Source organism: Boleophthalmus pectinirostris, unplaced genomic scaffold (assembly GCF_026225935.1).
Source record: "Boleophthalmus pectinirostris isolate CB_2022bp ecotype Guang Dong unplaced genomic scaffold, ASM2622593v1 HiC_scaffold_6, whole genome shotgun sequence".
NCBI lineage: Eukaryota > Metazoa > Chordata > Actinopteri > Gobiiformes > Gobiidae > Boleophthalmus > Boleophthalmus pectinirostris.
Window position 1 is genome coordinate 28,933,460 of NW_026571447.1, and position 17,458 is coordinate 28,950,917.

At 37.0% G+C, this 17,458-nt stretch overlaps 1 protein-coding gene across 1 annotated transcript in view; it reads left to right on the plus strand.

Moving 5' to 3' along the window:
* The window catches only part of cers2b (ceramide synthase 2b), a 29,215-nt gene extending 12,774 nt beyond the window's left edge, over positions 1–16,441 (plus strand). The window contains exons 2-11 of the mRNA XM_020927993.2: positions 4,914–5,087; positions 5,430–5,547; positions 6,759–6,877; positions 9,876–9,933; positions 11,094–11,144; positions 11,509–11,601; positions 12,617–12,745; positions 13,399–13,505; positions 13,592–13,745; positions 14,840–16,441. Coding sequence (XP_020783652.1) covers positions 4,915–5,087; positions 5,430–5,547; positions 6,759–6,877; positions 9,876–9,933; positions 11,094–11,144; positions 11,509–11,601; positions 12,617–12,745; positions 13,399–13,505; positions 13,592–13,745; positions 14,840–15,016 — 1,179 coding nt within the window. The 5' untranslated portion in view covers position 4,914 and the 3' untranslated portion in view covers positions 15,017–16,441. The remainder of the gene's footprint in view (positions 1–4,913; positions 5,088–5,429; positions 5,548–6,758; positions 6,878–9,875; positions 9,934–11,093; positions 11,145–11,508; positions 11,602–12,616; positions 12,746–13,398; positions 13,506–13,591; positions 13,746–14,839) is intronic.
* Positions 16,442–17,458: the final 1,017 nt, after the last annotated feature.

Consider the following 17,458-nt stretch of genomic DNA (forward strand, 5'->3'; position numbering starts at 1 on the left):
TCTATATTCTACATGATGTTCTTGTAAAATGTAGCAGTTCACTGAAGAGGCTCTGCAAATGTTCAGATGAAGATTTAAATTTAGTCATTTCCAATTGTCACTGAGCTTTAATGGAAAGATCTATAGTCAGTCAAACTTGTACGAACTTGTTATGGCACAGAGAGATTTGACTTTTGTGTGTGTGTGTTAAATGACAATGATTAAAAGCCTGACTTCATAATGTAATAACATTTTGATTGCTCAACATGAGAAATGAAATGAAAGTTGTTTTTGTCCCATTGCCAAATCCTCATTGCATTTGCTGCGTAGACGAAAAAGAAGCACTGTCTGAGAACTTGCAAGGTTAAACAACAAATGAAATGAGTGTGGATCAGCTTCAGTGGCAGGTGCTGCAGTGATTTGTGGGAGTATCTGCTTAAAATGTACTCCCACACCAAAAGCACTTTTAGAACTGAGTAAGATGGGCAGTTCTGAGCTAGTGTATGTAGTTGTGTGCGTTCTGGTAAAGATTTGGCCTTATATGGATCCCACAACCAACTTCTATTCTGGTAATGTCTGATTTACAAATGATATTACACAAAATTAACTCTTATGAGCTTTAAGTCATGTTAAAATGTTTTTGGGGTGAGGATATAAATTGTAGGGCTGAGATTATCCAAATTATTCTAGTAAAAGTGTATGGAGTTTGAAAACGCAGTGCTCAAGAACCTAAATATGCAGGGTTTGTTTTAAACAAGTAGTCAGGCTGGCACCACCTACTGCCTCCGCTCAATTTCATTTCTCTCCAACGACTAGGTCATGAATCTAAACTAAACAGTTTGCAAAAACCCTGGAAGTGCGAGTTCGGACACCAGCCAATCAGCGAAAAGACATACATTCTTTGTTGGCAACGATTACTGAGATCGAGGATTTAAAGCTGGAACAAAGAGAACGTTTGGTGAATTTTATAAAGGAGAAAGATGGTATCGCCCGTTTTCCTACAGGATTTGGGAAAAGTAATATAATATACCAATTAGCCCTGTTAGTGACGCATTACATACATCATGACCAAATAGCAACAAGTGGTTAAATAAAAAAGTACCCGTGTACCGTTGAGCGAACGAATGTTAACACTGCGAGATCAAATGGTTTCTCCGAAGTGAAACCTGCTGATGAATCAGGCTATTAAGTATGTGCGAATGAAACAAAACACAAATCCATGTTTTTGACGAGGAAACAATGTTATAACATAGATCAGCCCTTTAAGCACTGACTGAAGGTCTAAAATAATCCTAAATAGCCCAAATTTGTCTGTCCCACAATGCTTATTTGATTCCCTAAATTGTGTACTTTTGTCCTTTTTATTTACTTAAAGCTATTTCTAAATTTGGATGTCACTTTGATCCGACTCAAAAAGATCAAATCCCTCATGTTTTTCTGTCTAAACATAAAAACAAGCCTTTGATCCAAATGTCCGAGATAATTGTCTCCCAGTAAATCAAAACTAACCAAAATATTTCCACAAGAAAGAGAGTTTGTACTTCAAAATTATATATTATATCAAGTAGAATTATACGCCTGGTACACATACTCCTAAATACAAGAACATTTGACTCACTGCTCATGTTGGCTATTGTGGTTAATAATTCATAGTAGAAAATATTACATAGAAGAGCTTTTACTGTACTCAGCTGCACATTTTTCTGACTGAAAGGAGGCCGTTGAGCATTACACACGACTTTGTCTCTGTGGGCCAAAAAGGGGAATCCTTGTTTAATTTTCTGGCAACGTTTGAGTGGCTGGGTGGAGCTGAAGGGAGGAGGAGGAAGACGAAGGGCATGGGTGGAGGGGGTGGTGGTTTTTGGGACTCTTTGGGGCATTTACAGCTGCAGAGGGTGGAGTCAGGGCCGAGCTGGGTCTCAGATGTCTTTCTATAGTGTAAGACGTACAGGCAAAATGTTTAGGATTGAGAATTGTATTGCTAAATGCAGTTTTTTGTTGTTTGATTGTTTAAATATATTGACATAATGGATCTTGTACTATTACCAGCAAAGGAGCACGATGTAACTTTTATGGTTTCATGATGTTCATTCATTCATTCCTGTGTCTATCTTGCATTTATTCTTTTACATGCGTTTTGTACATACATTTTTACTGTAAGGTGCTCCTTGGAGATAGATAGATACTGTAACTTTAATGCCACACTGTGCAACGTGCCAGGCAAAGCAATAAAATCTGCATGGAAACAACGTTGTGGCGGACCTTCTCTAAAAAAATGTTAAGTAGTGCACCTTCAGTCAGTCAAGTCCAACATTTGTGGCTATGAGTACATTCCCAAAAGAAAAAGTCATATTAAGAACTCATATATTGCTGAGATTTAAATCCAAAATAAAAATCGTTATGGGAGTATAGCTTTAATTTCACTTAACTAAGTCAAATCTAGTCAAATATATACACAAGATAAGCAGTTCTAACTTCTTGCCCAGTTTCTCCTCCAGTGTAATTCATACTTTACTCTGTTCCGTACCATAAAATTGAGCTGTAGTCATTTCCCTCCCCCTCTGACTGTATTCAAGTGTACATGAGACACATATGGCCCGAGCATGAGTCACACCCCTCGCTCCCTCTCCACCACAGCCGCTCAGAGCCACTCCCTAAACTTAGAACTGAAATATTCAAGAGGTCTCCGAGGAAAACCCCACTAGAACAGCTGCCTCCCATTGCTGTGTTTGAAAGTGGACCAGGCCTGACACAATCGCACAGTTTATAATGGTGACGGTATTATTGGCTGAGAACTTTGCTGAAAAAACATATTAAAGGTCATAAAAACGTCTTATATAGCGCAAAAATGACTCTTGTGAGCTTTAAGTCATGTTATGATGCTGTTACCTCATCAAAAAAAATCCAGGAGTTGGGATTTGTGTGAATAACCCTTTATTATTAGTTTGTATACATCTGTAAAGCTCAAAATGGTCTGTTCCTCCTTGTGATGATGGTTTTCAAGTTAAGAGCTATCTTTTACCTTTTGTTCAGTAGAGACTGGCAATTCCAGGGCTTAAATTACCCAAGTTATTAAAGGTTGTGGATCTTAAAAACACAGTGGAGCACTTCATGTATTACCACATGACATCACAAGGTGGAACAGAATGTCTTCTGTTTAAGAGAAGACCTCAGTCTAAATATGCAACCTCACATTTAGGGTGTGCAAAAATACTGATGTATCGTATTGTTTAATGTGAAAAAACGGTATCGATATCGTGGGCTGCTGTATCGATATATCAGCAAGAGTATTTTTTGGTATATTTTACGATATTATTTTGTTACAGCTACTGTTTTGTTGCTTGTTTACAGGTGGGAAATTCGTTTTGCAACACATTTGACATTTTCACTGTTTTAATACTTATAATGGGTGTGTTCCATGTTAACTTTGCACAAGACAAAGACTTTTAGTATCACAGCCATGATTTAGCCTTTATTTTTTACTGAACCGTATTGAATCGATTTGAAATATATTGAGATATGTATCATATCATGGATATGTATCGAGATATGTATCGTATCAGCAACTTCTTACTGATACCCAGCCCTAGACACATGGCTATAGGCAAAAACAAGAAGAAGTTTGGCCAACCATGAGGAATGTATAGGTGGTGGGCAGGTATTTTTGATGAGGAAATAACTTTAGAACTTAAATCAGAAAATAGCATAATATGAGCTGTTTGAAGAGCATGTATGAGATTGTCGAAAAATGTATACCCAGATATCAGTCAATGCTAAACAAATATTGAGACTAGATAACAATTTCAACAAGTATCAGTACTGGAAAAAAATCACACAAAGGTGGATCTCTAAGATGGAACAAGTGTAAGACAATATGATAATATTAAACTACCATTTTGTATAAAAACATTTTCTCAAAGGTACACTGTGTAACTTTCTGGGGGTAGTGTGCTGCCTGCATGACTCCATGGAAACACCAAACATTTACAGAACATTCTCCAGGGAGATAGATACTGTATGTTTTATGTCATACTGTGGAAGATTTTAGTCAAAGGAACAAGAGCGTCCTGCAGACCAAATAGGAGTCATGTTTGTGGAAATGCAATCATGCTCATAGGAAGGAAGGACACGGACACATGTGTTTCAGAGCAATAAACTAAAAAAAATAAAACAAAAACTAAAAAGTGACAGTGACTTTAATGAAATCAACTTAGAATTTCCAAACCATTATAACCTATAAGTAGGTTACATCATTTTCTAAAATGAAAAGCAAACTATGATAACTTAAACATGAGCTTCTGAAGAAATATTTTTGCAGTGTTGAAGGGACAAAGTGATGTGTCACATGTTCCAATGAAGAGTTTGGAAAAAGGAGATCACTAGATTTGTCTCTAGTCTAGATTTATCACATTGTACTTGATCTAAAAAATATTGAGTTGGGAAAATATTTTATGTTATATTGTTACTATTCCTTATGGAAATTAAAACAGCCAACTTCAAATCATCTTATTTCCACTTATGATACACAAGAGACAAAGAGCATGATTGATAGTTTGCATTCACGTTTGAAGCATTTGCTGATGTCATAATTTCCTATGTATTTAAACTTTTCACTTTTACACTATATTTACATTTACATATATTTATTTACATCTAGCATTTGTACTTAATGGGAGCAAACATTCTGCGTATTTTGTACTGCAGTAGGATTAATTTCATGTGTTGTTTGCGGTAAATAGCAATGATTAAAAGTGTGTATTTATGTTCAGAAATTAATTTTAAAAGCCATTTTGATTTGTCAGTAAAATAAAAAGTGAACTAAAAACCATGATTGATCAGTATATATATAGAAAAAGGTATTTCAATTACCTGAATAATGACCCTTGTGCGATTTGATAATTGCAACCCTTCATTTGTGCACCTTTCTCTTTCAGGATGCTGTCAGAGCTGAGCGACTGGTTCTGGCAGGAGCGGCTGTGGTTCCCCAAAGGTCTGGGTTGGGCCGACCTGGAGGACAGGGACGGGCGAGTTTATGCCAAAGCCCGAGACCTGTGGGCGGCCCTCCCCATCGCGGTGGCCTTCCTCATCATACGACAGATATTTGAAAGGTCTGTATCATTTAACATTGCACAACAAAAAAATCTATTGGACAGTATCAAAAGTAGCAAGGATTCAGATCAGAGAGAGTTAAGTTTAAACCAACAGGCAACCCAAATATGATACGTGAAGGCCCTTCTGCTTTCTGATTGGATAATCGTCTTGAGAACCAAAACACCAAATTATACATCAAAATATACAGAAATACATGTTCCAATATTTCTGTAAGTAAGAATAAATCAGTATTATAGTTGTCAGTAAAAGCTATATTAGATTTGAACATGTTTACCTTGTATCTGGGGACAGAGATAGGTCAGATTTATGAAACTGATATATATCTGTTATACTTGCAGGACCGTAGCCACACCTCTGGCTTCTCTCCTCGGGGTCAAAGAGACAGTACGGCTCAAAGCTCCTCACAACCCCACACTGGAGTCCTACTACTGTAACGTCACCAAGACCCCCTCACAGGTACAAGCACCACAGATTATATGTTATTAGGTTCTTTTTTCACACCAAGAGTTTGTTTTCATTCCTGACAGTTTCAGCGGTTCATGAGTGATCTTCCTCAGAGTGGTCACGTGATGTTGCTGTGACATGTCCGGTCAGATGATTTATACAGGTTTTGGTGCTCTCTTCCTACCAGTGGAGGCAGGATAACAGCGCCATCTGCAATCTGCTATAAACCGGGACGAGAGGGCTTTTTTACTCACTCACACCTGGGACACTATCCTGAAGAAGTTGGACTGCAGATGGCGCTGTCATCCTGCCTCCACCGGTAGGAAGACAGCGCCAAAACCTGTTTCAATCAGATGATTATGTGACCACTCTCAGGAAGACCACTAGTGAGCAGTCAAAACTGTCAGGAATGAAAAACAAACTCTTGGTCTGAAAAAAATAACCTATTAACATATAATATCAGAAGACCAATTGAACCTCATTGGACTATCACGCACAGATTAATGCCACACTCTGGGACAATCCAGGCAAAGCAACAACACTCCCATGGAAACAAGCAAGATCTGAACCTATTAAAGTCTTCCAAAAAATGTATTTTATCAAAGGGCTGTTGAACTGGATGATATCTTCATTTCAGACAGGGGCAGGGGCTTTTATAATATAAGAAATAGGCAAGTTGTGATTTACAAATGTTGAACTTTGTTATTAATTGTTGAGGGTTTGGGTTCACAAACTCACTAATAGATCTTTTGTCTTAAATATCCTTTTAACTGGCAGTAATCGTCTTAGCGTGAATAATGGCACCACTTTCTGATGCCATGATGAAAAAGACATTTCACTTTAGTTTATTTGTACTGGCGGACAAGGCATTGAACTTTGTGCCTGTTTTTATTTCACTGGGATAATCTCACTAATTACAGAGTTTGCAAATTCCACCATAGACGTCTGACCTGTCCTGCAACAAAATTTTTTCTGTTCATGTGGTTCAGAATTATGAATGAATTATCTAATTAAAACAAAATATTAAAGCTTTTGAATGGGAAAAAGTCCTCAAAATGTTGCATGTAACTGAAAGCTAATGAATCCATTATTATGTCATTTTATGTTATGTAAATGCAGCTTATTGTTCATGAATTCTGTCAAAGAACGTTGTGTTTATTTTAAGTTTATGTGAACCATCCCTTAAAACATATGCATTAACCCTTTGTTTTCCATATTTGCAGACTTCCATAGTGAGTCTTTGTAAACAAACTGGACACTCGGAGCGACAGGTGCAGCGGTGGTTCAGGAGACGGAGAAACCAGGACCGGCCGAGTCTACTGAAAAAGTTTAGAGAGGCCAGGTAACTCATTCACCTTTTATGCTTTTGTTTTTGGGATTTATTGCTTGTTTTGCCTGTCAGAAAATGAAAGGCACATTAACAAAGCATGACAACGTTAACAGGCCAAATGAACAGCAAATACTGTAAAAGAATAAATGAGGCTGTCAAATGAAATTAATGGGTAGTAGGCAGTGTTTTACTGTAGGGACCCACTATATGTAATTTCAGACAGCTTTCAAAGTCATTTACCTTGAAAATATGTTTGATTTTGTGGGGTAATTGCTTTTTCTTACCCCTTTTTCTTATACGATTTTCTGATCTATGCTATGTTTACTCATCAAAATTATACCTGTACCTAGAGTTGTATTTTGGTTCATTTTCAGTTCACAAAGTTTATCACACAAACTCTGCAAATTTAGTTCTTTTCTCAGGCAGAAAACACATAGTACAGGTAGTGCTCCGCTGTGTTTTTAAATCCTTTCACTAGACTATACATACACATGGAGTAAGAAAATATACATACATATGGAGTAAGAAAGCTTTCAGAAATATTTGCATAGGATAGAAATCCGTGCATATTTGGCTAGAGTTGAGCATAAAATATTCGTAAACTCTCAAATGATTCCAGTCCTACATAAAATGTACTGTGTGCATTTTATCCATCAGAATACGAAATGAAAAGTTACAACATAATATAGCAAAAGTCCGGCATCTCAATTGATGTTTCTGCTCAATAAATAATGCTTGTGAAGTGATGATGTATTTTTGACAGTAGAGTCGCATCTGTGAAGTCATTTTCAAACTGAAGAAAGCGTAATCGCACATTTTCATGTCATATTCTGATGGATAAAATACACACAACACTTTTTACGTACGACTGGACTCATTTGATAATTTACGAATATTTATTTTATGCTCAACTACACCTGAGTATGCACGGATTTCCCAAATATACACTGATTTCTATCCTATGCACACAAATATTTCTGAAAGCTTTCTTACTCCATACATACACTTCACAAGAATCATTTGGATAATTTCAACCCTGGAATTGTTGATCTCTACTGAACAAAAGACAAAAGGAGCTGTTAACCTGAAAACTACCAAGGCATGACATCATAAGGTGCAACAGAGCATTTTGAGCTTTGGAGATGCACACAGCCTAATGATGCTGGATGAAACAAAACACAACTCCAGGTAAGTTTTTGATGAAGTAACAACATTCTAAATTGGCAAAAAGCTCAAAGGAGTCATTAATGGACCTTTAAAAAAAACTTAGATAAAGTAAATACATAATTAAGATGCGCTGCGTAACTTTTCTGATGAAGGCCCCGTCACCTACTTGCTTTGCCTAGAATGTTCCACAGTACGACATGATATCTGACAATGAATAAAAGCCAGATAGATGATTTTAATGCCATACTGTGGAACTTTCCAGGCAAAGCAATAACGTGGAGGTAAACAGGTAGTTGACACTCTAGCAGAAAAGTTACATAGTGCATCGTTAATATTCTGAAAGTCAAGGGGGATATTCATGTTAGAAGTGCAGATGAGAAGCAAAAGGTACTATTTATGATAACCTTAATTATAGTTTGAGGACGCTGTGACCACAGTGACCATACCCTCTGCTCTGTCATTTGCAATGGTCCTCTGTCACCAGCAGTTTGTGTTTGTGTTTGAGCTCAGACTCAGGTTAAACCAACATGAGCAGGTGACGAGAGAAGATTAACTACACGACAGAACGGGTCAGCTGCAGCATTTACAACCAAACACGGATAGAAATTATATTTGCGTATATGATTAATTTGAGTAAAACCTCTATGAGTGGGACAAGACACACAATTTAAGGTAAACATATGAGGTAAACAAATCAAATATAGCTTTTACTGTCTCACATTTGGGTGAAATCCAGTTGGTTTAAACCTAAAATGACCCTCTGTGAGTTAATTCTGGAGGTTTTGAGCTTTCATATGAGGCCCTGTCCATATCCTGAAAATGAGAAAAACTTGTATAGACAGGTTAAGGCACTGACAACCCAGACTGAGTTGTAATTGTTATACTTCTGTAAACAGTAAGACCACAGGCTATACACAGTTCCTTTAACCTTTTTTGTCCAATCCAAACTGACAAAAAAATCTCACAAGATAAATATTCTCATGGGTGCACAATCTCACAAGATGTTTTTCCATCCCTCAAAACTTGACACTTGAAAACATTGCATTTTGAAAGCTATTAAATAACTACAAAAAACACTTTGCTATTTCATTTGATACATTTTGAGTTTTGAGATACAAGAAGCGCTCAGATCTCTGTAGACAGGATATTTAGTTCTCTGTAAAGATAAGATACCCACTAAAATGAAAATCACAATCACAAATTTTGATTTATTGCTCAACCCAAGCAAAAAAACAATAACAAAAACTTTAGAAACTGGAATAGTGCATGTGATAGAGCAGTTTTGCCTGTTGCATGTGTGGACTTTTCGTGACGTATTGCTCCTGATGTTTTTTTCCCATGTGTGTCCAGTGTTATTTGTCCATCGGTTGTCATGGCGATGCAACCGGATATTAACAGGACATTTTAACATTAGTGGTTTAGTTTAAAGAGCCCATATTACGCTATTTTTTAATCATGTTATAATGTTGTTTCCTCATCACAAACATACCTGGAGTTGTGTTTCGTTTCATTCACCTTGCACTTGGATAATTTCAGCCCTGGAATTGCTAATCTTTACTGAAATAAATGTAAAATGTAGATGTTAACTTGAAAACTAAACAGCTAATAATCATTTTAAAAAGGTTACTAAAACATGTGTGAATGAAATTAAACAAAACACAACTCCAGGGATATTTTTGAGGAGGTGATAACATTATAACATGGTGTCAATTTTGTGTAATATAGGGCCTTAAATAATAACGATTCTCATGTATTTTGTGATAAAGTTTGTCATTGGAAATATACTGTGAATCTGTCATTGCCACAGTATAAAGAGTGTGTGTGCGCGTGTGCTCTCTTTCAGCTGGAGATTTACCTTTTACCTTCTTGCTTTCATTGCTGGCCTTGCCTCCCTCATTGATGTAAGTTTAAAGACGTTTAATTGAGATTTTATATTTTATAATCAGGACTAAACCAGGAATATGCCTGGACTAAACTAGGACTAAACTAGGACTAAACCAGGACTAAACCAGGAATACGCCTGGACTAAACTAAGACTAAACCAGGAATAGGCCTGAACTAAACTAAGATTAAACTAGGACTAAACCAGGACTAAACTAAGAGTAAACTAGGACTAAATAAAGACTAAACCAGGAATACACCTGGACTAAACTAAGAATAAACCTGGACTAAACCAGGACTAAACCAAGGCCAAAGGAGCACTGCACCCAGTGCATGCCAGGTCTAAAAAAATCAGGTCTGAATATGGACCAGAAGCAAGACTAGGACTAAACTAAGACTAAACTGGGACTAAACCAGGAATACGCCTGGACAAAACTAAGACTAAATTAAGACTAAATCTGGATTTAACCAGGAATATAGCTGGACTAAACTAAGACTAAACCGGGACTAAACCAGGTCTAAACCAGTACTAAACCAGGAATACAGCTGGATTAAACTAAGACTAAACCAGGACTAAACCAGGAATGCGACTGGACTAAACTAAGACTAAACCAGGACTAAACCAAGTCCAAAGAAGGACTATACCCAGTACATGCTAGTTCTAAAAAATCAGGTCTGAATATGGACTAGAACCAGGACTAGACTAGGTGTAAACTACAGTAGGACATGACCAGGACTACTTCAGGACTACTTCAGGACTACTTCAGGACTACACTAGGACTAAAGCAATGCTAAAAAAAAAAGGACTACACTCGGCACAAACCAAGTCTAAATCAAGTCTTAATAGGGTCCAGGTCCAGAACTAAACTTGGACTGGATCAGGGCTAGACTAGGACTAAACCAAGGCCAAGCAAACCACACAAAACCAGGTCCAAACCAGACTATGACAAGACTAAACCGAGGTTAAACCTGATATTTAGACCAGGTCTAAACTTGGTTGTGGTTGTGGCTATGTTGAAATCAGGTCTAAAGCAGGAAGTAACCAACCAAAATCAGCTCTAAACAACTAAAGTGATTATCAATGAGAGAACAATGAACCTCACTATATCAAACATTCAATTCACTGTGTTTTAAGGATTTCATTGCTGTTTCATGTTAAATACTGTTTGTCTCTGCACAGAAACCCTGGTTATACGAACTGAAGGAGATGTGGGAGGGCTTTCCTGTTCTGGTAAGAGCTCTATAAAGTATAATAAAGTGATAAAATTAATCCAACCCCACAGTTAGGGTTGCTATAAAATAAATATATTGAAAACCAGACACAATTTGACACTAAAACTAAAATAAAATCTACTAAATGTAATTGAACCGGTATCAAAATTTGACAAAAATAAGACAGATAGTTTTTAAAATGTGATATTTATCAGAATAAAAATTGGTGATGTTAAATAAACTATATTATCTCGTGTTGAAAAGTACAGCGTTGCATTGAGAGTCTTTTCCTTTGAATCGAAATTAGTTTAGACTGAAATTGTAGTTTTGTGACAGCTCTGTGCAATTGTTTTCTATGTGTTTATTCATCTTTTTTCCCTCAGACCGTCCTGCCCTCTCAGTACTGGTACTACATGATCGAGCTGGGCTTCTATTGCTCTCTACTCTTCAGCGTGGCCTCTGACGTCAAGCGCAAAGTAAGAAATTTCATAGTCTTTATAAATATAGGGAATCTGGCTGAACAATTTAAGAAGATATCTGCCCGTTCAAAAGCTATATTAAATTGTTAATCTATTGCAACGAGTCAACAACCCTCTTTTTTCATTTTTAAACCCATAGATTGCAATTAACTAACAGTAAGCATTTGAAAAAGTTCAGAAATATCAACATTTGAAAGATGAACTGCACATGTTGTACACGTATGAATTACTGGGTTAGTAGGTTTTACACATATTAAGACACAAGGACATGTTGTTTACACAGAGGACATATGACATCGATTATAAAGCTTTACTAGGATAACACAAAACATGACTAAAACTGTCTGTTCTTAAAGCCCATTATAAAACGCTTGATTGCACCACGTTAACCTCTGAAGGTCATTTTGACATCTGACCATAGGTGGACATTAGACCCTCGTTACACATGTATTTTCGGTGATGAACTTTGCTCAGTCCCAAACAATCCCAGTAAAAACTAAATGCACATGCAATGCAACCACACCAAACACATACCTAACTACCTTCAGTGACACTAAAATGATTATTATTATTATGTCTGAAGTACAACTCTGTTAAAGCACAAGTTAAGATTAGATATTGTCTCAGTGGAGAAACTCACTTGTTCTCAGTAAAGTGTAGATAGTAAAGTGTGCAAACAAAATCTGAGATAAAATGGAGATTTGCTTAAAATTGCTTAATAGGGCTGTATGCTCAGTTGATGGTCTATTAAGCCCAGTTAAATCCTAATATGGACTTGGACTGATCCTGTGATAGTCCAGGTTTAGTTTCACTCCAGTTTGGTCCTTATTTTCTGTGATGCAATCTAAGTTAGACAACATTTTTATGGGTCAACAATGTTTTTATTGGCATTATAAAGATTTCTACGAAGAAAAGAGAAGCCATGTGTGCCAGTCTGAATATTATGATTGACTAGAATAAAAATATCAATTGACAAAACCAAAAATATACATGATCTTGACTTTTCTCTCAGGATTTTAAGGAGCAGATCGTCCACCATGTTGCGACCATCCTCCTCATCAGCTTCTCCTGGTGTGTCAACTACATCCGAGCTGGAACTCTAATCATGCTGGTGCACGACTCTGCGGACTACTTCCTGGAGGTAATTTATGACCATAGACAATAATACATGAAATATCCAAGTGTGTTAGACATATTGCAGTTTCCAATCATGATTAACACTCACTCATTTTTAAGTTCTCTGTAGAAAAGATAATAAGGTTATCAACAAAATGTCAGCTTCAGATAGCAGGCGGATATTAAGCTTCAAATGTCAGGTGATAGAGAGACTCCAAAGATCCAAAAAAAGCATGCTTCTGATGTGTCCTTGAGCAAGACACCTCACTCACCTTGCCAAAAAAAAAGTGGTGTCTGAGTGAGTAATTGGTGGTGACAAATTGGCTGTCATGTCTCAGTCTGTTTGCTCCAGGGAAACTATTTGGCTGCATTAGTTTACCACTGAGTGAAGACTGTGAATGAATAATAAATCATAGACTTTGAGTGCCCAAAATAGTGCTGTATAATTAATTTGGTTAGAGCCCCGTTTTGGCATGAGGTAGACTTGGTTTGGTCATGTTCTAGTCTTGAATCCAGTCAACCAGACCAGGTTAGGTCCAGATTTAGTCCCAGTTTAGTCCCAATTTAAACTGCAGTCTTAAATCACTGCATTATTATTATGTACTACTGACGCTACACTGCCATCTTGTGGATAAATCTTCACATTTGCATACATTTGTTTTGTGGTTCTTTCTACAGTCTGCAAAGATGTTCAATTATGCTGGATGGAGAAATGCCTGCAACTACATCTTCATTGTGTTTGCTGCAGTTTTCATCGTCACTCGTCTTGTGATCTTTCCCTTTAGGTACAAAATAAAATCCATTAAAATTAAAACGCGTTTAATGACATTAGCAACCTCCTGATGCAATGTTTTTATTTCTTCATTTTCAGGATTATTTACTGCACATGGATCTACCCAGTGACAGTCTATGAACCTTTCTTCGGGTACTACTTCTTCAATGGACTCCTAATGGTGTTACAGTGTCTTCATATCTTCTGGGCTGTTCTCATTATAAAGATAGCTGTCCGCTTCCTTACCAACAACGTAAGTAACAATACAGCAAGACTAAATATGTTGAATATTTTATTGTGTATTTAAATACTTAATGATACCAAACAACCATGTAATTCTAATTCACTTTTATTCACATTGTCAAATAGATTAACACTCCATTTGTAACATGAACTGTCACACTTAATGCCTTAAAGCAGTTAATGCCTTATGCAAAATTGAGATTTTATCCATGTTATAGTTGTTTCCACTCACCCAAAGTTGTATTTGGAGTGATTCATGCACGTTTTAGCAATCTTTAATCGCTTATTTTCAAGACGCCATTTTGCCAGTCAACTCCCGTTTTCACTAGCCTGATTCATCAGTCAGTTTCACTTTGTGGAAACTGTCTGACCTCGCAGCATTAGGATTCATTCACTTGACGGTAGGCGGGTACTTTTTTTATCTTAACAATCGCTGCTATTTGGCTGTGACATATGTAATGTGCCAAATCCCGTAGGAAGAAGGGCAATAACGTCTTTTCCTTCAATAAAATTCACCAAACATTGTCTTTGCTTTGGTTGTAAATTCTAAATCTTGGGAATCATTGCCAACACAGAATGTACTGCTTTGTCTACATCCATCTCGACCGCTTTGTTTACTGTTGTGCTTCCCTACCACAAAAGGGACTCAGACAGGCACTTGAGTTTGACGTCATGGCTTCACAGCTCTTCACTGATTGGCTGGTCTACAATTTCTAGGGTTCTTGCAAACCGTGTGGTGTATTCCAATTTCTGACCTAGTCGCTGGAGGGAAATGAAATTGAACGGAGGCACTAGGTGGCGCCTGCCAACGTTTACGCTGCTGTGTACTAACTTCATTCTCCAATTTTATTTTCTTAATGTGTGATATGTGTAGGACTCATCTGTGTCTTGTAGTCATTTTGGTACAAATGAAAAAAAATCTGCAGCTATTCACTGGAGATGACAGATTAATACAGATTAATACCTAAACACTCCAGGCAAAGTTTTAAATTATCCATGTACTAGTGGATGAGCAGGTGGCAGATCCTTCACCAGAAAAGATACATGTAGTGCACCTTTAAGTTTGCATTAGATTAATTTATTGTCTTTTTTATTGTCATTCAGGAAAAAGTTGACGATGAACGAAGCGACAAGGACGAAACAGACTTATCAGAGGACGAAGAAGAGGAATTTGAGAAAAAGGACATAAAGAAAAATGGACCAGTGCAGAACGGGCACTCAGTTCACAACAACAATCACAACCATAACCACAATCACCAACATCACAGCAAGATGGAGTGAGACAGAGACCGGACAGAAAGAAGGACTCAAAGCCTCCACTGCTCAGGCTGGAGGCTAGGGAGGGGGCGGACCAGGGCCTATGTCCCTAAAACCAACGGGTATCCAAGAAAAACAGTGTTCCTCTTGCACAACACGCAAACACATCTGTAGATTTAGGTGAAGCAGATAACCTCATACACTACTACACTCTAAAACACAACTACATGTCTGTTATTAGAGAATTCTTTAGGTTTATTGGGTATTTCCAACTTTTAGAGAGGTAAGAAAATGGAGGAGCAAAAGGTGCGTTCACACTTTCACAGAGACCATATCAAAATTGGGACTAAACAAGAACTCATTTCGGAACTAAACCTTGACTAGAACAGGACTAAACCAGGATTCGAACTGGACCAAACCAGGTCTACATGAGGACTAAACTGGGCTCAAACTAGGACCCAACAGGGACAAGTGTGAACGCACCCAAAGTGTTAAACAGAAGCCATGTTTCTTCTTAAGCTTTCTATGTTCGACTGTGCCTTACTGCCCCTGGTGGCTGAAATATTACACGTTAATATTTCCTTTGCTTTGTTGCAACGATTCTTTGTCTTCTGAAGGAACAATAGAAACTGAAAGATGGACAATTATAGGGCATTTATTCCCTAAATTATTATGACTATGCAATTACTCATTTGAATCATGGTCTTTGCACAAATTGTTGCAAGTTATAGAACTGACACCAAATATGCTAGATTAAATGTTTCATTTTTAACATGGCGACAGGTACAAATTTAATTCATGTTACGGAGTATTTAAATCTTTGGTGCCTACGCATAGAGCTGTAGCATTCTGAAGATAGCTGCAATTGTGCTGTTTCTGTGCCATGTTCATCATATCATGTGCCATACATTGTTTAGACTCATTCATCAGCGATGCTGTGCATTTTATTTTCAATCATAGTTTCAAATTGTGGCAGAGTCTATTTTTTTTCATTACAAATATGCATTATTCGCCAATGGACTATTTCAGCTGTGAGAAATGAAATGTTTTATGTTGCCTTAAGAAATAAGTAAATTTTTAGCACCATTTCTACAATTATTTCAAGAAAATCTCTTTGTTTATGCTTTAAATTGTTTTGTACGCCAAGTGCCTTAAGTGTAATTCGCGGACTACTCTTGCCTCTTTTATGTAAGTCATCTTACATCGTGAACTATTCTGACTTCCAATGCATCGCTGCATTATCTGTTACTCATGTTTTTTTGTTTTTTTTCTATTTTCAAGCTCTCCATTCAACTACCTTCTTCTCACTAACACAGAGACCAACCAATGACCCCTCTCACCAGGGCAAAATGAATTGTCCTATTAAGAGTGTTATTATTATTTTCCATTTTTGTCATGATGCAGAAGTATTGTCAATAATAAAATCTTAAACATTGAATTTAAAAATTATTTAGAAGTTTTGTTTTTTACAAAAATTATGTGCAACAGACCTCGATGTTGTAACATATACTGTGCACTTTGGGGACGGCGTCAAAGAAGTGACCAAAGGACCGGAGACGAGCTGAAGATGTTAAGATTAGATTCTAGTTGGTGTAGATTGTAGATACCGTAATTGGTTTGAACATCAGAGATAATATAGTTGAAAATAACAACTAAAACCTTGTCTGAGTAAAAAGTATTATAAAAATAAGAATTCTTTGAGTTTGAACTATTCATGGGTTTCAGAATGATGAAAAACAGTTGCCAAAGTAGTTAACAATTTAAAGAAAATATTATGTCTTTTGAATAAAATAAAAAAAATTGTTGCATAGACCTAAAACGGGAATCGGAAAACACATTTCTAATGTTTCTGATGTAAGGTCTACTACGACCAGACTATCCATGGAGATGTTATTGTTTTTCCCTGAATGTTATACAGTGGCATTTAACTCCATAGAGACACACAAATGTTGCCAGTAGGCCCAGTTACAAGTCAGCTCTGTGGAGAAGTGAGCCCGTTCACAGTAAGAAATGTATAATTGTCTATTTATATAAACATTTAGATAGGTTTTATATCATGCTGTGGACCATTCTAGGCAACACAATAATATTTTTACAGTAGGGTGACCAGATTTTCAAAGTTAAAAACTGACTCCTCCGGTTTGTAGTGGTTGGGAATAATAAAATTGTGAAACGAGTGTGTAATTAAGGAGAATTGTTCTGCACTCAGCTCATTCATGACTGACATGTGAGTCAGTATAGTCACATTTTCATTGTGCTTTGATGATTTTAAGCATTCTTTTTGGTATTTTACCCAAACAAGTGGCAATTTAAGCTTCTTTTAACTGTTGTCAGGTATCAAATTGGTCAAAAATGTGGTCGCCTGGGACATTTGTTGTATGAAACTGGGAATAATCAATGTTTTGGATAAATCTGCTGGGACAGGGGACATAGGGCTCAAAATTGGGACTGTCCCGGGACGTCTGG